Source organism: Thunnus thynnus, chromosome 16 (genome assembly GCF_963924715.1).
Source record: "Thunnus thynnus chromosome 16, fThuThy2.1, whole genome shotgun sequence".
NCBI classification, from domain to species: Eukaryota; Metazoa; Chordata; class Actinopteri; order Scombriformes; family Scombridae; genus Thunnus; species Thunnus thynnus.
The window spans coordinates 26,710,379-26,733,651 of record NC_089532.1 but is presented as its reverse complement, the minus strand read 5'-3'; the positions used below and the strand labels follow the sequence as shown (position 1 = coordinate 26,733,651).

Genomic DNA, 23,273 nt, shown 5'->3' with positions numbered 1-23,273 from the left:
GACAACCTACTTTTTCAGACCACATACCCATAATTTCCACGTTCGGGTTCTATTAAAGCAGGGGCCAGTTTCAAAGAGAGCCGTTTGCAGGTCACAAATGTCGTTATTTCCCTGATTCGCAAAGGATTTTCACTCACAAACTACAGATACATTTACGAGTCCTACGGTTCTCGTTTTGAAATTAGATAGGCCTACCCAGGATTAGCACGGCTGGGTTTCTTTAAACCAGGATTCCGAGAGATTGAAAGTTTGGTTCATTGGAGAAAACCAGTTCAAAAAGATCAGAAAAAAAACTAAATGTATTCATGGCAGAGAAAACAAGTACTGCTAACAGACTCAGGGAAACGTTAACATTCACAGAAATTAAAAGTCTCCTTAGAGACTAACAAAAATTGCCACAGCTGACTATATTTCAAGTCATCCAGGCGGGGTATTGGGTTAAGTTTTCAACCAGCAATAATCACGTCTCAGTAGAACTTCATACACTATGAAATTGCCTCTGCGAAAGGATATCCATAACACCTATGACTTAAAAGTGGACCTGCTCCAACGCTCACAACGCTCGTGGTGCAATTCTCAAACCTTACCGGATGTACAGTACTGGCAGATCGATGACATGTTCATGTTGCACGTGATTGGCTTGTTGATTACAAACTCCGCCTTTTCCATAACCTTATGATCCCGGTCGCACAGAGAAATTTCACAAACGTAGGACAACCTACTTTTTCAGACCAAATACCCATAATTTCCACGTTCGGGTTCTATTAAAGCAGGGGCCAGTTTCAAAGAGAGCCGTTTGCAGGTCACAAATGTCGTTATTTCCCTGATTCGCAAAGGATTTTCACTCACAAACTACAGATACATTTACGAGTCCTACGGTTCTCGTTTTGAAATTAGATAGGCCTACCCAGGATTAGCACGGCTGGGTTTCTTTAAACCAGGATTCCGAGAGATTGAAAGTTTGCTTCATTGGAGAAAACCAGTTCAAAAAGATCAGAAAAAAAACTAAATGTATTCATGGCAGAGAAAACAAGTACTACTAACAGACTCAGGGAAACGTTAACATTCACAGAAATTAAAAGTCTCCTTAGAGACTAACAAAAATTGCCACAGCTGACTATATTTCAAGTCATCCAGGCGGGGTATTGGGTTAAGTTTTCAACCAGCAATAATCACGTCTCAGTAGAACTTCATAGACTATGAAATTGCCTCTGCGAAAGGATATCCATAACACCTATGACTTAAAAGTGGACCTGCTCCAACGCTCACAACGCTCGTGGTGCAATTCTCAAACCTTACCGGATGTACAGTACTGTCAGATCGATGACATGTTCATGTTGCACGTGATTGGCTTGTTGATTACAAACTCCGCCTTTTCCATAACCTTATGATCCCGGTCGCACAGAGAAATTTCACAAACGTAGGACAACCTACTTTTTCAGACCACATACCCATAATTTCCACGTTCGGGTTCTATTAAAGCAGGGGCCAGTTTCAAAGAGAGCCGTTTGCAGGTCACAAATGTCGTTATTTCCCTGATTCGCAAAGGATTTTCACTCACAAACTACAGATACATTTACGAGTCCTACGGTTCTCGTTTTGAAATTAGATAGGCCTACCCAGGATTAGCACGGCTGGGTTTCTTTAAACCAGGATTCCGAGAGATTGAAAGTTTGGTTCATTGGAGAAAACCAGTTTAAAAAGATCTGAAAAAAAACTAAATGTATTCATGGCAGAGAAAACAAGTACTACTAACAGACTCAGGGAAACGTTAACATTCACAGAAATTAAAAGTCTCCTTAGAGACTAACAAAAATTGCCACAGCTGACTATATTTCAAGTCATCCAGGCGGGGTATTGGGTTAAGTTTTCAACCAGCAATAAACACGTCTCAGTAGAACTTCATAGACTATGAAATTGCCTCTGCGAAAGGATATCCATAACACCTATGACTTAAAAGTGGACCTGCTCCAACGCTCACAACGCTCGTGGTGCAATTCTCAAACCTTACCGGATGTACAGTACTGTCAGATCGATGACATGTTCATGTTGCACGTGATTGGCTTGTTGATTACAAACTCCGCCTTTTCCATAACCTTATGATCCCGGTCGCACAGAGAAATTTCACAAATGTAGGACAACCTACTTTTTCAGACCACATACCCATAATTTCCACGTTCGGGTTCTATTAAAGCAGGGGCCAGTTTCAAAGGGAGCCGTTTGCAGGTCACAAATATCGTTATTTCCCTGATTCGCAAAGGATTTTCACTCACAAACTACAGATACATTTACGAGTCCTACGGTTCTCGTTTTGAAATTAGATAGGCCTACCCAGGATTAGCACGGCTGGGTTTCTTTAAACCAGGATTCCGAGAGATTGAAAGTTTGGTTCATTGGAGAAAACCAGTTCAAAAAGATCAGAAAAAAAACTAAATGTATTCATGGCAGAGAAAACAAGTACTGCTAACAGACTCAGGGAAACGTTAACATTCACAGAAATTAAAAGTCTCCTTAGAGACTAACAAAAATTGCCACAGCTGACTATATTTCAAGTCATCCAGGCAGGGTATTGGGTTAAGTTTTCAACCAGCAATAATCACGTCTCAGTAGAACTTCATAGACTATGAAATTGCCTCTGCGAAAGGATATCCATAACACCTATGACTTAAAAGTGGACCTGCTCCAACGCTCACAACGCTCGTGGTGCAATTCTCAAACCTTACCGGATGTACAGTACTGGCAGATCGATGACATGTTCATGTTGCACGTGATTGGCTTGTTGATTACAAACTCCGCCTTTTCCATAACCTTATGATCCCGGTCGCACAGAGAAATTTCACAAACGTAGGACAACCTACTTTTTCAGACCACATACCCATAATTTCCACGTTCGGGTTCTATTAAAGCAGGGGCCAGTTTCAAAGAGAGCCGTTTGCAGGTCACAAATGTCGTTATTTCCCTGATTCGCAAAGGATTTTCACTCACAAACTACAGATACATTTACGAGTCCTACGGTTCTCGTTTTGAAATTAGATAGGCCTACCCAGGATTAGCACGGCTGGGTTTCTTTAAACCAGGATTCCGAGAGATTGAAAGTTTGGTTCATTGGAGAAAACCAGTTCAAAAAGATCAGAAAAAAAACTAAATGTATTCATGGCAGAGAAAACAAGTACTACTAACAGACTCAGGGAAACGTTAACATTCACAGAAATTAAAAGTCTCCTTAGAGACTAACAAAAATTGCCACAGCTGACTATATTTCAAGTCATCCAGGCGGGGTATTGGGTTAAGTTTTCAACCAGCAATAATCACGTCTCAGTAGAACTTCATAGACTATGAAATTGCCTCTGCGCAAGGATATCCATAACACCTATGACTTAAAAGTGGACCTGCTCCAACGCTCACAACGCTCGTGGTGCAATTCTCAAACCTTACCGGATGTACAGTACTGTCAGATCGATGACATGTTCATGTTGCACGTGATTGGCTTGTTGATTACAAACTCCGCCTTTTCCATAACCTTATGATCCCGGTCGCACAGAGAAATTTCACAAACGTAGGACAACCTACTTTTTCAGACCACATACCCATAATTTCCACGTTCGGGTTCTATTAAAGCAGGGGCCAGTTTCAAAGAGAGCCGTTTGCAGGTCACAAATGTCGTTATTTCCCTGATTCGCAAAGGATTTTCACTCACAAAATACAGATACATTTACGAGTCCTACGGTTCTCGTTTTGAAATTAGATAGGCCTACCCAGGATTAGCACGGCTGGGTTTCTTTAAACCAGGATTCCGAGAGATTGAAAGTTTAGTTCATTGGAGAAAACCAGTTCAAAAAGATCAGAAAAAAAACTAAATGTATTCATGGCAGAGAAAACAAGTACTACTAACAGACTCAGGGAAACGTTAACATTCACAGAAATTAAAGTCTCCTTAGAGACTAACAAAAATTGCCACAGCTGACTATATTTCAAGTCATCCAGGCGGGGTATTGGGTTAAGTTTTCAACCAGCAATAATCACGTCTCAGTAGAACTTCATAGACTATGAAATTGCCTCTGCGAAAGGATATCCATAACACCTATGACTTAAAAGTGGACCTGCTCCAACGCTCACAACGCTCGTGGTGCAATTCTCAAACCTTACCGGATGTACAGTACTGTCAGATCGATGACATGTTCATGTTGCACGTGATTGGCTTGTTGATTACAAACTCCGCCTTTTCCATAACCTTATGATCCCGGTCGCACAGAGAAATTTCACAAACGTAGGACAACCTACTTTTTCAGACCACATACCCATAATTTCCACGTTCGGGTTCTATTAAAGCAGGGGCCAGTTTCAAAGAGAGCCGTTTGCAGGTCACAGATGTCGTTATTTCCCTGATTCGCAAAGGATTTTCACTCACAAACTACAGATACATTTACGAGTCCTACGGTTCTCGTTTTGAAATTGGGTAGGCCTACCCAGGATTAGCACGGCTGGGTTTCTTTAAACCAGGATTCTGAGAGATTGAAAGTTTGGTTCATTGGAGAAAACCAGTTCAAAAAGATCTGAAAAAAAACTAAATGTATTCATGGCAGAGAAAACAAGTACTACTAACAGACTCAGGGAAACGTTAACATTCACAGAAATTAAAAGTCTCCTTAGAGACTAACAAAAATTGCAACAGCTGACTATATTTCAAGTCATCCAGGCGGGGTATTGGGTTAAGTTTTCAACCAGCAATAATCACGTCTCAGTAGAACTTCATAGACTATGAAATTGCCTCTGCGCAAGGATATCCATAACACCAATGACTTAAAAGTGGACCTGCTCCAACGCTCACAACGCTCGTGGTGCAATTCTCAAACCTTACCGGATGTACAGTACTGGCAGATCGATGACATGTTCATGTTGCACGTGATTGGCTTGTTGATTACAAACTCCGCCTTTTCCATAACCTTATGATCCCGGTCGCACAGAGAAATTTCACAAACGTAGGACAACCTACTTTTTCAGACCACATACCCATAATTTCCACGTTCGGGTTCTATTAAAGCAGGGGCCAGTTTCAAAGAGAGCCGTTTGCAGGTCACAAATGTCGTTATTTCCCTGATTCGCAAAGGATTTTCACTCACAAACTACAGATACATTTACGAGTCCTACGGTTCTCGTTTTGAAATGAGATAGGCCTACCCAGGATTAGCACGGCTGGGTTTCTTTAAACCAGGATTCCGAGAGATTGAAAGTTTGGTTCATTGGAGAAAACCAGTTCAAAAAGATCTGAAAAAAACCTAAATGTATTCATGGCAGAGAAAACAAGCACTACTAACAGACTCAGGGAAACGTTAACATTCACAGAAATTAAAAGTCTCCTTAGAGACTAACAAAAATTGCCACAGCTGACTATATTTCAAGTCATCCAGGCGGGGTATTGGGTTAAGTTTTCAACCAGCAATAATCACGTCTCAGTAGAACTTCATAGACTATGAAATTGCCTCTGCGCAAGGATATCCATAACACCTATGACTTAAAAGTGGACCTGCTCCAACGCTCACAACGCTCGTGGTGCAATTCTCAAACCTTACCGGATGTACAGTACTGTCAGATCGATGACATGTTCATGTTGCACGTGATTGGCTTGTTGATTACAAACTCCGCCTTTTCCATAACCTTATGATCCCGGTCGCACAGAGAAATTTCACAAACGTAGGACAACCTACTTTTTCAGACCACATACCCATAATTTCCACGTTCGGGTTCTATTAAAGCAGGGGCCAGTTTCAAAGAGAGCCGTTTGCACGTCACAAATGTCGTTATTTCCCTGATTCGCAAAGGATTTTCACTCACAAACTACAGATACATTTACGAGTCCTACGGTTCTCGTTTTGAAATTAGATAGGCCTACCCAGGATTAGCACGGCTGGGTTTCTTTAAACCAGGATTCCGAGAGATTGAAAGTTTGGTTCATTGGGGAAAACCAGTTCAAAAAGATCTGAAAAAAACTAAATGTATTCATGGCAGAGAAAACAAGCACTACTAACAGACTCAGGGAAACGTTAACATTCACAGAAATTAAAAGTCTCCTTAGAGACTAACAAAAATTGCCACAGCTGACTATATTTCAAGTCATCCAGGCGAGGTATTGGGTTAAGTTTTCAACCAGCAATAATCACGTCTCAGTAGAACTTCATAGACTATGAAATTGCCTCTGCGAAAGGATATCCATAACACCTATGACTTAAAAGTGGACCTGCTCCAACGCTCACAACGCTCGTGGTGCAATTCCCCAACCTTACCGGATGTACAGTACTGTCAGATCGATGACATGTTCATGTTGCACGTGATTGGCTTGTTGATTACAAACTCCGCCTTTTCCATAACCTTATGATCCCGGTCGCACAGAGAAATTTCACAAACGTAGGACAAACTACTTTATCAGACCACAAACTCATAATTTCCACATTTGGGTCCGGGAGTATAAATGAAGGTTAAGAATGCAGAGTTCCCTGGGCACAAAATCTTGGAGGCCCCCCACACGCACAATCCAGGTTTTGAATTATAGGTTTTCAGCAAAGCCTACTATCTGTTGGAACACATGTAGCTCATAAAGGATTTACACTGATAGGCTACAGCCCACAATCAAAAGCTGAAAGACACTATCAACACCTGTTGATATTTTCTATCATACACGATTCACACCACATGAGTGCAACAATAACCTCCTGGGCCAGCAGCAACAATATCATCACATTAGCCTACAGTTTAGCTCAATAGCATACACAAGCACATACTGCCCCACCTCCACCAATACAGTTCAGATTCAGAAGAGAAGCCATGCAATGCAACAAGAAACAGCAAAACATCAGTGCAATAATACAGCAACAACAAACACCATTTTGGCACGTATAGCCATGCAAGCAACACGAAACAACAAAAAACACACTTATCAATCCTGCTGCTGTGTGATGACTACAGCTGTTAAACATGGGAAGTTCTAATGGGAAACTCATTCAGCCATTAAAACATGTTTCTGAACTCCGCGTCACCAGATTACACTCATGTGGATGATATAATTGGTAAGAATTTTCCTTGAAAATTGTGTTTTGATTCTCGTGTCAATCTGCAGTAGATGAAAAAACGTAGCAAACTGAAAGGGGCAAAATTTAATATAAATGAAATGTGTTTTGTGATTTTGGAGATGCCTGCGTGCATCTTTGCCAACTGAAGCCATGATTGCTTTGTCTTGCGTGTGTGACAAGAGTGGTCTGAACAGGTTTTATCGCAAATGCAGTTTCGTGCCAAAATTGGCACCAAAATGCACTGCGCCGCCTAATCTGCACCACAAGTGAGGTCCTTTGGTACCTAGAAATTACCAAACAGGCACAGATGCAAAAAAAAAAAAATTGCATAAAGACTGACAGTTCAAAAACTTTAAATATTTGAAGGGAATACAAAAAATATTAATATATATATATCCTGTTTATGCTTCTATTTACTGTCATTAAGAAATGGAAAACATGTTGAAATGACAATTATTAAGCTTATCTTTAATTACTGTATGATTTGTTTTTCATTGTGACATTAATTTTACATGCCTCATTAGAATCAAATCACAACACACTGATGTCTCTGTGGTACTTCATAGAATATGAAATTGGTTCTGCAAACATATACTGATAGCACCTACGAGTTTAAAGTGCACCTGGTCACAACAGGTGATGCATTTCTGAAACTAAATATAATATAGTATATGTACAGTAGGCTATATGCTAGCCATGTACTTGTGTATTCATAAATCAGTTGCTATAATTAATTAAATTATACTACAAATCCATGTTGTAGGCTCGTGGTATATGTGGATTGGATGTATTAAGGTTATCATCATGCATCCTACGACATGTAGTAGTAGCAATTTTCTCTGGCGGGGGGCGCTGTGTAGCAGGTCTACAGGTAACCTACAAGTACAGGATGATGACCTCCTGTCAACCAACGAATAACGAGCCAAATGGGATTTTTTTTCGAGTTCAGAACCTCACCTGTAGCTTTTTTATTTCACTCTGTCTCTTCGCATCAGATGGATAGGGCTGCAGCTTCTCTCCTGTGGTTTGCACTCTGTGTCGGGATGGGGTGGACGGGAGCCCCGAGGTCTGCTTCACCGCGGCGCACGGACACCAGCATGAGGAGGAAAGATCAGTCGGTGAACGGCTCGGTGGTTTTGCACGACTACATGCTGTATTTATACCGAACACTCTCCAAACTTCAACCAAGAGACATTCATATTTCACGTGGAGCAGGATTTGCAAACACAGTGACGAGTTTTGTGGACCAAGGAAAAGGTTAGAGGACATTTGCCTAAAGGATGTTATTTATTATTTTTGAAAGGAAGGCGCTGGTTTTGTATTTTTAATAAGTCGGTGAAGAATCCTCAGGTTCTGAGCAGCATGTAGGTTATTGGTGTAAGTTATGGAGAAAGTTATATCAATAATAACAGCGAAATATCTGCCCATATTACACAACGTTTCTTGTCAGTTTCTGACACTTTATCTTATCTTATTTTTAATCTAAAAAAGTACAGTTTTTATCATAGTACTTTTATCTGTATCTTATTAAAACAATATAGGTATCAATAATATAGACTTACAAAATATAGGCAATACAACGTTAAAAAGAGCTACACTTTTAGGTAAAACGTAATCAACTTAAACGGTCTGAGAGGGGAACATCACAACGGTTAAATCACTTACATCTCATAGACACACTATGCAATCTGTGAGGAGGCATCAGGATAGACTTGGTTTTAAGGAGTTGTAGGCCAAAAAAAAAGGTTGGGAACCACTGAAATATAAAAACATGAACAAAATGTTAATCATAAAACTGAAGCATGAAGCAGAGTAAAAACATACAGAACTTACTGACACGGTGGTCCTTTCTTGGCTCAGCTGCTTGCTGTAGAGGCTTCAGGCTCAAGTGGATGTATAGTATTACATGCTGTAGGAAAGTGTAGCATTCCCCACAGTCATGCTAACTTCATAATGTCATCAGAATAAAACAAATATCACACATAAAAATCGCATTTGGGCGCAGCTCAAAGTTAAATGAAGTGAGCACTTAGTGTTTCCCAGGAAATTTTGTCTGGATGGATCAAACAGTATCCAGCCAGTGATTAGTAATACTGTCTTACATAAGAAGATATTTTATCACAAATTCTGTTTTTTTTTCCAGCCGTTTAGTTTGTAAAATGCCAGAGAATTGTGAGAAATGCCTATCAAAAGTTTCCAGGGCTGTAGATGATACCCTATATCATGCAATCTGCAGTCCAAACCCCAAAGACACTAATTTTACAAAGACATACAACAGCATACAATATGAAAAAATATTTTTGCTTTGATTTAAATGATTAATATATTATAAAAAATGATTTCCATTGATTTTGTGTAATTTTGTAATGTAATGTCCTGACCAACAGTCCACAACCCAAAAATATTCAGTTTACTGTCATAGAGGACTGAAGAGACCACAAAATATTCACATTTGAGAAGTTGGAATCAGAGAATTTGGAAATGTTCTTAAAAAATGACTCAAAATGATTATCAAAATAGTTGATGATTAATTTAATAGTTTGCAACTAATCAATTAATCAACTAATCGTTGCAGCTCAAGTCAGTTGAGCAAATGAATATGGAAGATTCTTTTTTCTGTTGACTAGTGAGTTGTGTGGAGTTGTTCTTGGGAAATTTCCTGACATTAGTATTTCTAAAATCCTCTGTGTCCCCCTCCTCATCCACAGACCAGCCATCTTGGGAGAGCGGTCAGCGTTACATCTTTGACTTGTCCAGTCTGCCCAGGATGGATGAGCTGGTGGAGGCAGAGCTTAGAATTCTAAGGAAACCTGCAGCAGACCTCCTGACTGTCCTGACAACAGGAGGAAATCTGTACAACATTCATCTGTACTCCTGCTCTCCCTCTAACAGACAGCTTTTGGATTCCCGAACTGTGGAGGTTTTAGATAGCAGTCTCCCCAAGTGGGAGGTGTTTGATGTCTGGTCCAGCATGAAGGCCCGTCAGAGGAATCCCACAGAACCACTGCAGGCCTGCTTCCACCTCCTGGCCTTGTCTGAACTGACCAACGAGGTGGCTGACCCGCTGCTCCTGGGACTGGACCGTCAAACTCGGCTAGCGCAGGAAAAAGCTTTGCTGGTGGCTTTCTCGCACACTGATACAAGTGACAATCTGTTCAGAGATCATATAATGGAGAAGATAAAGAATGAGGCAGGTGGATTCAGACTCCCCAAGCCTTTGAAACTGACTTTAAAACATGAAAAGAAGCACCAGCGGCAGCATCAGAGGGCCCTGTCCAAACGGTCATTTGGTGGAACAGGGCAAGGAGCAGCCGCTGGTGGTGGTAATGGAGGGAAAACTGGTCGCAGGAGGATCCGATGTAGCCGTAAATCCCTCCATGTGAACTTCAGAGATCTGGGCTGGGATGACTGGATCATCGCCCCCCTGGACTATGAAGCACACCACTGTGACGGGGTGTGTGACTTCCCACTGCGCTCCCACCTGGAGCCCACCAACCATGCCGTCATTCAAACACTCATGAACTCCATGGACCCAGACATCAGTCCATCCAGCTGCTGCGTCCCCTCCAAGCTCAGTCCCATCAGCATCCTGTATATCGACGCAGGCAACAACGTGGTGTATAGGCAGTATGAGGACATGGTGGTGGAGAGCTGTGGATGCCGGTAGCACAAAGGAAGCTGGTTGAACGGACTCTTGCATGGACTGGGGTTTTTTGTCTGTTTGTTTTGGTTATAAAGCCAAAATGAAAGGATTTATTTTGTTATTTTAAATCCATGTGTCCAATATATGAAAATGTCACCATTAAATAGTCCACCCCACTTTTTCTTTTTTTTTTTTTTTTTTAAAAAAGCTCTTCACTTAGACTGAAAGATTGGTGGAACTCTAACCCCATAAAAACAAATCATTTACTTTATATTACTGAACCTTTTCCAAATTACTCTACTTCTTTTGTTTTTGGTTTTATGACCACTTGTGGGCAGCAGAGCAAACTGAAAATACAAGATCTGACATATTATCATAGGTTATTGTGCACTTTATTTTGTTGCCAAATTCTCAGCTGTCACAAACAATTTTTTGCTGATTTAATAGAAAATGATGAAATGTATCCCCTTTATAGGATAGAGTCAAGCAAACATAATGGGTGATGTTTGACATGTGGTGTATGAAGATTCACATGGTAACATGCGATAGATGATTTTCATGTAGTTTATGTATTGACATATTTATCTTTGAAAATATTGGTAAATTGGAATTTATATTCCCAACATATGCTCATATTACTGTATGTTTGTGTGTATTTTTTATGAACAAACTTTTATTTAGTAACTTTAAGTTCACATTTGAAATATATAATAATATACAGTATATTTTATATACAATAATATGTATAAAATACTAAATTTGTATTTACAAATCAAGCAGCTACAGGTAGGAGAGAAATGAGAGATGAAAACAAGTGTTATCAACTGGCATTTCCTCATTTTCCTCTCTCTCTCTCTCTCTCTCTCTCTCTCTCTCTCTCTCTCTCTCTCTCTATATATATATATATATATACACACACACACACACACACACACACACAGTATATACCTGTCCTGTTCAGCAGAGTGGTTACAATGTCTGTGCTTCAAATCCAAGTTAGTCCAGTTAGTTTAGTTTATTTCAGGTTTCAGTGGATTACAAAAACTATAAGAAAAAGTATCAGACCATTATATTTGTCCACCAGTAGCTTGTTTGGAGTAAAATAAGTTTGAATAAATTCTCGAAAAATGAGATTAGTCTTGCATGGTCATCATCTTCAGTGAATCCTCTGCACATTACATATTTTCATTTGTGTGTTCAACTGGATTTGGTATCACTTCTGAGTAAAACCACTTTATATCAACTGCCATGTCAGAGTTGGGTTTATTATTGTACAAATTCTGAACAAAAGTATGGAATCATATAAATAAAATATATTATATTATATATTAAAATTAATAATCAGTATTTTTCCAGCACTGAGCTTTCATTTTCATGACTTTTGCTTATAAAAAAACTTTCTAACTTTGGCCCACTGAACCTTTCTGATGGGTCAGAACATCATGTTCATCTCGGACAGGCAGGGCACAGGATGGAAAGAGGATAAAGAACTCATGTCCTCAAATCTCCCCGGATCCATTCTACCACCATTTTGGCAACTTCTCTCCCTGCATCCAGGACGAAGGCATGGCGGAACCCGTTTTCACACAGTCTGAAATCTCCTGTTGGGAAGTCCTGCTTGATCTCATGATAATATTGTACAGGACACCAGTGGTCTGTCGCTCCATAATAAAATATAAGCTGAAATATTTAACAGACATGTTGGTTACTGAAACATTCACTGGTGTTGCTGAGAAGAATATTTCACAAGTAAACCCTAAACTGATAATTCAAGTAAAATATTCTTATACAGTGCTGCTTGAAAGTTTGTGAACCCTTTAGAATTTTCTGTATTTCTGCATAAATATGACCTAAAATGTGATCAGATAATTACACAAGTCCTAAAACTAGATAAAGTGAACCCAATCAAACAAATGAGACAAAAATGTCATTTTTTTCATCTGTTTTATTTATTAGGGAAAATTATCCAATCTTACATATTTGTGGGAGGCAAAAGTATGTGTACCCTTGCTTTCAGTAACTGGTGTGACTCCCTTTTGCAGCAATAACTTCAACCAAATGTTTCTGTTAACTGTTTATCAGCCCTGCACATCAGCTTGGAGGAATTTTAGCCCATTCCTCCTTACAGAACAGTCTCAACTCAGGGATGTTGGTGGGCTTCTTTGCATGAACTGCCTGCTTCAGGTCCTTCCACAGCATTTCTATAGGATTAAGGTCAGGACTATGACTCGGCCATTCGAAAACATTATCTTTCTTCTTCTGTAACCATTCTTTGGTAGAATGACTTGTGCGTTTACTGTTGTTGTCTTACAGCATGACCCACTTTCTGTTGAGCTTCAGAAACAGAACGCTCCTCACTCAAGCAAAAAAGTTCAATTTTGGTCTCATCCAGCCACAGAACATTGTTCCAATCACCTTCTGGCTTATCCACGTGGACTTGAGAGAACCGTAGACGGCAGCAATGTTCTTTTTGGGGAGAAGTGGCTTTCTCCTTGCAACTCTGCCATGCACACCATTGATGTTCAATGTTCTCCTGATGGTGGACTGATTAACACTGACATTAACCACTGCAAGAGAGACCTTTAGTTTCCTAGACGTTACCCTGGGGTGAATTGTGGCCTCCCGGATTATTACACGCCTGCTCTTGGTGTGATTTTTGTTGCTCGACCACTCCTGGGGAGGGTAACTGTCTGCCTGACAGTTGACTGGTGGAGTCCAAACTCTTTAGAAAGTGTAAGGTTTTTGTCTAATTTGTTTACCTGATATCTCTTTATCTCATTTTAGGACTTGAATGGTAATTTGATCACATTTTAGGTCACATTTATGCAGAAATAGAGCAAATTCTAAAGGGTTCACAAACTTTCAAGCAGCACTGTATATCATGTTATCTTTGTGCTATTAAATATTGAGTAGTAGCTGCTGAGATTACATAAGAAGGTTTTTCTTACCTTTTCAAGGTTTTTCTTGATGGTTATATTGTCTCTTTCCAGAACTTTCCTCATTTCCTGACCCCCCATGTACATAGCATTGGCTACAAAGAGAAAAAAAATCACATTGGTCAGTGCTTTGTTTCATGTTCTCTAGATATATGAAATTACACAGTACTTTACGTTTTTATAAAGGAGATTAATATTTGAAACAAAAAAACTTGGAATGGTGCTTTCACTGGTTTGACTGCAGAAGCTACACAGACATAATGTCTGAGTTACAGTCTATACTGCATGTTTTTTGTCCAGAGAAAAGACCACTCATCTCAAGTAGCACTGATCCAACTTTTTCTTTCTCGATACCAATGCTAATACCTAAAGTTGGGGTATCTGGCTATACTGATCCAATACTTGAAATACAGTGCTAAATGACTAACTGAAAATGGTGAATTTAACAGTGCGTGTCTAATCTTGAGCATAAGTGAAAGTTATATTTCAGTGTACTGATGAACGCTCACACCAAGCTGATCTCAAACAGCTAGGGATGCACCAGTCTGATCCAAACATCGCTAAGGGTAATGATATTGCCCTTATTGACATTTAATCTGTTACTTTATATATGTCATTGGCTACATTCATTTAATCACAAAATAGGCTGCTGACTGTTTTGGTACCATCGCAATCTCTGGCCTCATTATCTTACCCTTTTAAATATGAGAACAGGAAGAAACTGGCAGCAGGTTGGTACTATGAATCAGCCCTCAGCTGAGGTTTAAGTCAGATCAGTGCATCTCTACAACTTAAAACTCCTAAACACCACAAACGCTACAGCTAACAGCCAGCTGACCACTGATGTGCATGTTCTAAGCCTGAATGAGAGACAATGACAGGTCAGTAATCTGTATTGATGGTTGTGTTATATTCTTAGAAGATAAACTGAGAATATGCCTAATAAAAATTTGCAGGTTTCACTGCAATGTTTTGCTTTGCTCTGCACTGAGGCTGTCAGCTGGTGGTCTTTTACTTTTGGAAGACTTAAAGAGTTGGAGGGAAAAAAGTAAGGAGAAACTGAATGAAATTATTGACTAGAGTGAACTGTGACGGCAAAGCACAAAAACCATGCTGACTGTTGCCCTGGTGTGTCGGATAAAATAAAATAATGCAATCCAAAATGCCACCCCTGCAAAATACAGGCTCTGAAATGAACAGAGCAGATTCAATACTTCCATGACATGTTCTCAAGAAAAAGCGAACATTAAGCATCACAGTAGTCAAGACCAACCTGCACAGTCTCCACTGAGTAGGCCTACAGTAGGCTGGACTACAGTGTGGTCCAGAGAGCGAATGCCACCAAACACCAGTTTGATCAGGCTGCTTTTAAATCCCTCTGGCAGTAGAGAGAGCAGGAAGAGAGGCAGGTAGGCCACATAACGCATGTGACACAGCACAGGGGTCATGACCTTCCCCTGTGGAGTCTGGGCCATGCGCTCAATGGTGGGAAACAACATGACAGCCTTCAAAATCTGTATGAAAAAACAAAGAGGTTACAAATCACATTTTCAGAATGTCCTAGGTTAACAGAGGTCATAAAAAATCTTATTAGAGAATAGACAAATGGTAGGAGGTAAAAGATTCACTCTGAGATGAGAACTTGTAAATTGTGGAAATCCCCCGAATATAAAAAGGGGAGTTTTCATGTAATTTAATCTGCTTCCTTTTAGCATGACAGCCAGACAAAGGGGGGGGCATTTTCACAGTGTGAGGCGTGAACAGCAGGGCGGTTCGGAGTAGTAGAACAAAATAGTAATAAAGAAAATAAAGCATGTAGTCATAAAACCTGGATATTGCAAGACTAGACCAGTATAGCCTGAGGAAATCTGATTATTACTCTCCTCTTGATGAATGTTGTCCTGTTGAAAAAACCAAACACTTCCCCAAAAAAGGAAATCTTGAATCGTGACTTGCCTTGAGTTCAGGATCTCTCTTCATCATCTCCAAAATAACGTAGCAGCCGATGGAGTGTCCCACCAGCACAAGGTTTGTTTCTCTGGGAACATGTTTCCTGAGGAAGGCCAGCTTGTGTTCAATTTGCCCGTTAAGACCAAACACATCCATGTCTGTGGCAGAGGAGGCATCTGTACAAAAAAAGCAAAAACTTTATTTAGGACCTACCATAGTAACATTGGAGTCATTAACAGGTTGTCCACAGTCTAAAAATTAAGTTGTAATTGTTGACATATTCTCTATATTTTGAATGACGTATTCAGATATACAGTACTGAAAATACGATGCACAGAAAGAAAAACTCCCCTGCATCTGAAGGCAGGGTAATGCTCAAAAAGAACTAGTTTGTAATGCTTGTTGAATTGGAAGGCAAACATGTCTACAGCTGTTCCAAATGGCAGGCTGAAAAGCTGCTGTCACAGAGAAAGGTGAGAATATGGGAATAACGGTGCATACTTTCAGACAGTCTTTGCTGAGAGGCATTCATGGTGTTACACCTGTTGGTACACATGAAAAGTGACAGAAATTGTTCTGTGAAGAATTCAAAAGAGAGCTTGGTTGAAAAGTTCAATTCCTGTTTACTTTCTGACCACACTACTTATGAAAGCATACTGATGCTTTCATAAGTATATTGCAGCCAGTAAAGAAACACGCCTAGTTTAACAAACCACTGATGGAAAGATGAAACATGGTTTGTTTTTCCAAAAATCACATATTGTTTTCCATGTTGTCATGTCATTATAATCACTCTCAGTTTCTAAACATGTCCTTCATGTACAATAAGCATTCCTATTTCATCTAGCATAGTTTTCCAGGAATGTACTTAAAGCTTAGCTTCCAGGCCTATACATTTGTAGACTATGCTGCACATGACACAAGGGGCTATAGTAGCAACAGAGATGTCACGTAGTGACCACAAGACCTGCGCTTGGTCAACCTAGGCTGCTTGTGTTCTAAAGGTTTCAGATACAGGTGGAGAGTGTTGATAGTGAAGACAACATGAAGTTGAAGAAAAGCTCAGTACTTTTCTCCTTCTCCACAACATACATCTAACAAAAGCCATCTCCACTGCAAACCTTCTGATAACTGCGATCACTGCTCTCTGTCACAGCGAATGAAACAACATAAACATGCCGACTGCACAGCAGCAGTAGTCCTAGTCATGAGATGAGGCAAAATAGAAGTTACTTGAATGTATAGTAACTGTGTGTTGTAGATGGTTGTCACTCTATTCCACAAAGTAAATTAAACAACTTGAAGTTACAGTTACTGTGAGAAATATGATTAAAGCATAATAGGGCCTGATCATGAACAAAACATTTGCTTAGTGTTGGTTCATTGTAACTAAAACTTGGTTTCAAACTAGTAATTTAGTAAATTGGGTTTCACTATTAGAATTTCAGAAATGTTTGACACAGTCATGTGTAATCTGGTTGCTGGGAAACGTGTACTGTGACATAACTTACAAAATAATTTTAGAAGTCCAAATGATATACAGTATTAACCCTAACTAAGACCTTTGCAGTCAGATCTTATCTTAGCTTAGTCATTTGGTCTGACATTATTCACATAATTTTCTGTAATTTAATGTATATTGTGTTTTTATTTTGTGAAATTTAATTTAAGAATTCCCCAGTTTACATCATTATTAAACTAAAGGGTAAAGAACTTGAGACTAAGCTGTACCTTCCACCATGTCCATGGAGTCTGGGGGTACACAGTGGCCAGCATGGCTTACAGCCCACACAGGGTGTCGGTAGCCAAACATACTATGAAGAGTTTGCATGAAGGTTCTGTAGAAGCCCACTACACCTGGGTTACCTGTGTGGAAGAGAAAAACATAATTTAAGAAAGATATTACATGCAACACTCAGCATACTGTATTTCCCGCCACAGCTGAGGGTAAGGACACTACTCCAAAACCTGGATTCTTCCAAAAGCCTTCTGTATGCAAGCTTTTCAAAAAAGTGAAATCAACTGCAGTTGAATGGACACAATTAAGTTGTTTTTGTTGTGATATGTCCCTTTTATGGAATACAGACACACACACAAACATGTGTTTGGGGCGGATTTAGAAACAACAGGGTTGCATAGGAGTCCCTTTTCAAAATGTCTAAACAAATACAAATCCACACACACCTGTGAGCATATGAGGTTTTCACACAACGTATTGTCCATTCTGCACTTGCAGCGTAAAAACACAGAAATCTGTCAATGACTGTCAAAAGCTAAACAATAGCAGAACTTCCCAGCTAGCAAGCCATTCACCAATTTATACCCTTCATCTCTCACATAATGGATAAATGACCAGTAACACAAATTGGTAATGAAGAGGTAAGTTATATGGTCATTAACACAGAGTATCAGTCTAACTCACCTGGAATGATGAGAAAAAGCACCTTGTGTCCAGAGTGTAACTGATTGGGACCACATTTAAGAACCTCTGTGATGGCTCCACAACAGTAGATGAAGTCTGTTTGGGGTTCATCCCTGCAGTCTGTCACCATGTTTTCCATCTCAACAGCTTTGAAGAAAAGGGAGGAACCAGAAAACCAATTATGGTTCAATCATTTGATTAATAAAAGTCATTTCATGCACATTTTGAGCACATTAAATCCACTCCATTACATGGTAAGCACAGAGGAGATGCTACTGCACTGCATTACAATAATGAAATAATGTATTATTACAGCTGGCTCAGATAGCTGTTACAGCGTGTCAACAGGGTCCAAAGGTGATGCATTTCATCCACGTCAAAGGCTTGACAGTGAACTATGCATGTGGTGTGTTTGTGCTGTCATATTCTGAGAGGAGCTCCTCTCGCCAGCAAATTTAAATAATTTAAACCACTTCAAAGTTTCCACCAGTATTGCCAGAGCAGCCTTAAAATTAAAGAGACAACACAGAGAGGAGGCTAACACATAATGCTAGCTTACTAAAAGAGGTAAATTAATGTAATTAAGAGCAAATAATTCTAATTTGTTGGCGCCGAACTGAAGAATTCAAGCTAAATGTTAGATAACTTATTTTTATTGGGCTCTAATTTTGAGTTATGCACCTCAGTTGATATGATTCCACTTAAAATGAATATATTGTAAACAGAGTTTGGTTTGGGAATCGTTCAAATTAGTTAAAACAAGATACTGGGTGATGTCAACTTGAATGGTGGTACCTGGGTTTCCGACGGTATCTGCCAAGCATCGTGTGTACCGGATATGTGTTTTTTACCTCTTAGAAAGATTAAAAAGATTAGGATGACGTCCTCTCCATCGCTGTCTCCTGCCTGTTTGATCAGTGCGAGGACTTCCTGCTTCGCTTGCCGCTGGATGCTGGATTCTGATTGGTGAGGCGAGCGGCCGCCTCACAGTTGCACTACTGCCCCCTATCTCTCTGGAGTGTGTACAGACAGAAGTGAAGCGAAGGTGATGGAAGAATAAATAATAAACTGACATAGTGAATTAAAAGGCTTAAGCTACTGTCTCTTTGCTATATTTGGCTGAATTCCCCTGATGGACTACATAAATAAACATGAATAATAATTTACTGGTAGTGCTGCTGCGTTAATACTTGGTCATTCTGGAGGATGCTGTGGATATTACATGTGTGCTTATTGTTGTTAACGGTTGGTCCTAACCTTTTTAAAGTATATTAAGGTTTGAGGAAAATTTGAGTGCCTCTTTTATTTCTTGAGAAGTATTCTTTCCCATAGAGCTAAAGAAAGATCTGGGTTATTTGTATGAAAGAAATTTAGAAATCCAGTAGTGCAACTTAGGCAGCCATGATATAAGCCAGTGTTTTTCAATCCTGGTCCTGGGTCACCCCTGCCCTGCATGTTTTAGATTCTTCCCTGCTCAAACACACCTAATTCCAATGAATGGGTCATTATGAGGCTTCTGCAGAGCTTGATGACGAGCTGATCATTGAATCAGGTGTGATGGAAGAGGGAAACATCTAAAACCTGCAGGGCAGGAGTGCCCCGAGACCAAGATTGAAAAACACTGATTCAGGCTACAGTATATGGGAGCCTACTATAAATGTAGGTAGCCTATACAGGCTTAAGTATGAATAATAAATACAATATACACAATATCAAATGTTAAAGTATACAGTGTTCTATATAGCCTATGTGTGAGTACAAGTGCAACATCATGTTAGTACATTCACGGATTAAATGTTAACATGCCTGCACACTAAACTAACATGGTGAACTTAGTCAGCATTAAACCTGCTTGGTACTAGTACGTTAATATTGTCATTGTGAACATGTGAGCATGCTGATGTTAGCATTTAGCTCAAAGCACAGAAGTTATATCATTATATATGATTAGAGCTATGTTATACCGTATTAGAAGGCATGATGAACTGTTAATGCACCAGTTAAGGATAATTCATTGTTGGGGTTATTATTGCAAACAAATACATTAATAAACACTTACAGATGCCCTTATATCTGCTTACAACAACATTATAATATGTTATTGTGTTTTATTAATGGTGTATAGGCTGCTTATAAACCCTGACAAGAGGTTGTAAGATAAAGTGTTATTAAAATCGATATAACATAAATAGAAATAAACACCATAAAATAACATATATGTATGTAGTATTCTTTTATAGGAATATAAGTAATAGGCCTACTATGCAATGGAATATAGTATTAGATGTGTTACCTAAACTACATCTGAATTAGCAAAATATAATGGAGGACAATGTGTATTGTTGTAAAGTGCTTGTTCCAATGTGCAACATTAAAGCCAAATTGTGAGTGGCCCAGAGTTATTGTTGTCCATATGCAATAGTCACTATAAGTCAGAGTTCTGATATCACTGCTGCTCAAAGAGCTTTGGGGGCGCTAACTCGAATTTGAAAAATCTGCAATGTGTTTGATTCCCCAAAACAGGACATTTTTAAATGTCTATTTTGCATTCTACATAGATCCATGCCGTCCTTTATCCATACAAATACACCCCTCAGTAACACCTGAAAATAACTTTAAATAAGTGAAAAAAACGTATCTTCCCAGGAGGAAGATGATAGCAGATCTACAGCAGGTGAATAGGGTCTCATATGAATTACTTGACTGACCTTTTGCAAAATAACTGTGCACTGTTCCTGTGAAGCAGAGACTGGTTTCTGTTTTGAAGTGAAGAGTGAAAGTCAGAGCAGATGGTGAACTTCTGCAGGTGCAAAAATGCAGTGACAAAGACAGGATCTTCACCAGGGATTAGAGGGAGAGAGAAAAAACATGACATTTTGACTAATAGGATACAGCCAGAAGGTGCTGATAACACCCATATGCCAGTGTCTGCGGACTTTTTACTCACAACAAAGGTCGCTGAGAAGTTGGAAGAACGTTTTCTGTATGAATTCCTTGTAATTATTGCAAGCATGGAATGTGTACAGTTAAAGTGAACTTGAAAGCTTTACTCAAGTGATTATTTTCAGAGCATTGAGGTTACTTTGCAAAGGAGGAATTTCACAGCAAAATAATTAGTAGAGAATCATGAGTAGTGGATTTCAAAAATTAAATTAGCAGAGTTTAAGTTCAATTTTGCAGCAGGATGGAAGATTTGTTTTCTCACTACTACCCATACATTTCTAAGTATCACATCCTCACTACTCACTATCTCATCTACCAACACTCACAGAAATGTATGCGACACATACTGTCATACCTGTTGAGTTTATTTTGGCCATAAAACACTTCAGTTATATATTATTCATATCACATAGTTGAACAATTGAATTGTTCAATTGTTGTTTAATGTAAACATAATTATTATTATAATGTTTGCTACTAATATGAATACTTTACTTACTTACTTTTTTTTTTCCTTTTTACTGTTTGTTGTTGTGCTGTTGTATGTTTTTTGTCAGGAACAACAGATGCAAATTAGCTTCAAGCTAACTCTGGTGCAGTGCATCTTTAATGTTTCAAACTGCACAGTGTCTCATTCAATAAATAAAGAAATCAAATTTATATTGATAATTTATTATAATTTCATTTAAATACTATTTTTCATAAAAAGTGAATACCACACATGTGAGGCTGTAATTACATTAAAAAATATGAATTGGTAAAAAAATGGAGAGACAATTACTACAATTACAATTATACATTTTAGGGGTCTATCCTGTGTTCAGTAGCCAGTTTATATTAAAATCTGCTTGTCAAACTCAGTGTTTGCGACTTGACTTCAAACAGAAATATAAAGAGAGGACATTTTGTGAAAAAAGAATAATTTAATAACTTAATAACTGGAAAATAACCACTTGATTTGTCTAAGTCAGACTGCTGACCCTCATATTCACTTTAGCTGAATTTAAGAATGCATTTTTACACAGAAGATGGACTGTGGCCTTTGTTCCCCATCTTTTACAGTGTAATCACATTACAGAGGTATTGCTTCATGGCCAGAGTGGAGAGTACAAAGAACACTTACAAAGACCAATGACTCTAAATTTACATATGACATGTGAGCTTTGCGTTAAGAAAGACTTGAAAAACCCCAAATTCTCCTTTAAACAGCCTCATGTGTATATTTCATGTATTATTTTATTCTCCTTTTCTCTTTTATTGTTTTCTTTATTTGCTAAATTTGTATAATTATTTAAATGTTTGCTCTATTTTTTAAGATCTCTTCCGCTGGAAAGAAGGTTGAGTTCCTCACTAGAAAAGAGCTATACTGATAAACTTTTTATGTATTATAATGTCAGTGCAATCGGAGACTAAAATCATGTATTCATCGCCCTTAGACTGAGACAGTGTATTCTGTGTGAGGTGTAGACATATTGCACAATATGTCTATTGTTTTGTCTTGGCTTAGTCATGACAGCCTCTCAGTGATTACAGTTCACACCTGACAGGGACAAAAAGGATATTCCTGAAATTTAGTTCATAAAGATATGGGGCTTATTTTAAAATGACTCATGATTATGTGGTATAACTCATAGAACAAAGAGAACTTAATAATACCTTTTTGTAGCCACCTGTAATTTCCCCTGTCACTCTTAAAACAAGCGTACTGTCTTCATACTAACAATATTGCTAAGATGTAATACTGCCATCTTTGATAAACAAAAGATTGATTGCAAGGAACACATGTGTAAACCACAGGGATCATTTTACCATGACTTTCCAAACACATTTATAAGGATGACCACTGTGTGAATTCAGATACATATCATTTGCTGTATTAAACAATGTTGTGCAGGTACTGTACAATGTCACAGTGTCATCACAAGTTCAGAAAGAGGTACATTTTATTCATTCTTTGTTTTTACAGAATATTTCAGATGTGAGTTGAAATTATGTTTATCAAAAATGACTCCCAAGGTTTTCCCTTTTTAGCAAATCACATTTACTTTAATGTCAAAAAGTAGACATCATGCTATACTTTACATACCACTCTGGATGAATCTAGGGGATATGTTGCCATGGAAAGTCAGTTTGCATTCTAACTGGTATTTCATCATTTTATGAATTTACATACATTGTTCCTGTGCAGCAGACAGTAGTGTTAATGAAGGTATAGCATTCCTCTGCTGGAATAAGACATGGTCCCAGGTTTGCTGTGTGGTAATATATACAAAGGATTTAGGGTAATGCAATGTAAACAAAATAATAAGATGGAA

The 23,273-nt window shown here is 38.8% G+C and overlaps 2 protein-coding genes, 1 long non-coding RNA gene and 9 other non-coding genes across 14 annotated transcripts in view; 1 reads left to right on the top strand and 11 right to left on the bottom strand.

Annotated features, from left to right (window-relative positions):
• The window catches only part of LOC137199870 (uncharacterized), a 72,934-nt gene extending 64,803 nt beyond the window's left edge, over positions 1-8,131 (bottom strand). Inside the window, exon 1 of the long non-coding RNA XR_010931866.1 lies at positions 8,022-8,131. This is a non-coding gene — a long non-coding RNA (uncharacterized lncRNA). The remainder of the gene's footprint in view (positions 1-8,021) is intronic.
• On the bottom strand, positions 371-511 carry LOC137200558 (U4 spliceosomal RNA). Its single transcript, XR_010932023.1, has one exon. It is a non-coding gene; the product is annotated as a U4 spliceosomal RNA (small nuclear RNA).
• On the bottom strand, positions 1,083-1,223 carry LOC137200605 (U4 spliceosomal RNA). Its single transcript, XR_010932066.1, has one exon. It is a non-coding gene; the product is annotated as a U4 spliceosomal RNA (small nuclear RNA).
• On the bottom strand, positions 1,795-1,935 carry LOC137200544 (U4 spliceosomal RNA). Its single transcript, XR_010932011.1, has one exon. It is a non-coding gene; the product is annotated as a U4 spliceosomal RNA (small nuclear RNA).
• LOC137200542 (U4 spliceosomal RNA) lies at positions 2,507-2,647 on the bottom strand. The gene has a single exon (XR_010932009.1). It is a non-coding gene; the product is annotated as a U4 spliceosomal RNA (small nuclear RNA).
• LOC137200576 (U4 spliceosomal RNA) lies at positions 3,219-3,359 on the bottom strand. The gene has a single exon (XR_010932039.1). It is a non-coding gene; the product is annotated as a U4 spliceosomal RNA (small nuclear RNA).
• Positions 3,930-4,070, bottom strand: LOC137200604 (U4 spliceosomal RNA). The gene has a single exon (XR_010932065.1). It is a non-coding gene; the product is annotated as a U4 spliceosomal RNA (small nuclear RNA).
• LOC137200540 (U4 spliceosomal RNA) lies at positions 4,642-4,782 on the bottom strand. Its single transcript, XR_010932007.1, has one exon. It is a non-coding gene; the product is annotated as a U4 spliceosomal RNA (small nuclear RNA).
• Positions 5,354-5,494, bottom strand: LOC137200574 (U4 spliceosomal RNA). Its single transcript, XR_010932037.1, has one exon. It is a non-coding gene; the product is annotated as a U4 spliceosomal RNA (small nuclear RNA).
• On the bottom strand, positions 6,065-6,205 carry LOC137200538 (U4 spliceosomal RNA). Its single transcript, XR_010932005.1, has one exon. It is a non-coding gene; the product is annotated as a U4 spliceosomal RNA (small nuclear RNA).
• Positions 7,851-11,177, top strand: gdf7 (growth differentiation factor 7). The gene is made up of 2 exons (XM_067614458.1): positions 7,851-8,321; positions 9,773-11,177. Exons 1-2 carry the CDS (start codon positions 7,991-7,993, stop codon positions 10,729-10,731), a joined length of 1,290 nt encoding a protein of 429 aa, XP_067470559.1. The 5' UTR covers positions 7,851-7,990; the 3' UTR covers positions 10,732-11,177.
• Positions 11,178-11,182: 5 nt separating this feature from the next.
• ldah (lipid droplet associated hydrolase) lies at positions 11,183-18,985 on the bottom strand. Of its 3 annotated transcripts, none has more exons than XR_010931864.1 (8): positions 18,867-18,985; positions 18,016-18,162; positions 17,325-17,459; positions 15,600-15,769; positions 14,917-15,157; positions 13,656-13,738; positions 11,625-12,387; positions 11,183-11,578 (listed from the first exon to the last, which is right to left on the bottom strand). XR_010931864.1 is itself a non-coding variant. In XM_067614460.1 (7 exons), the coding sequence occupies exons 2-7, from the start codon at positions 18,152-18,154 to the stop codon at positions 12,199-12,201; spliced, it is 957 nt and encodes a 318-aa protein (XP_067470561.1). In that variant the 5' UTR covers positions 18,155-18,162; positions 18,867-18,985; the 3' UTR covers positions 11,607-12,198. The 3 variants fall into 3 exon arrangements, 1 of the variants encoding a protein (XP_067470561.1); XR_010931865.1 differs by having other exon boundaries at positions 18,811-18,955; XM_067614460.1 differs by lacking the exon at positions 11,183-11,578 and having other exon boundaries at positions 11,607-12,387.
• Between the last annotated feature and the right edge of the window lie 4,288 nt (positions 18,986-23,273).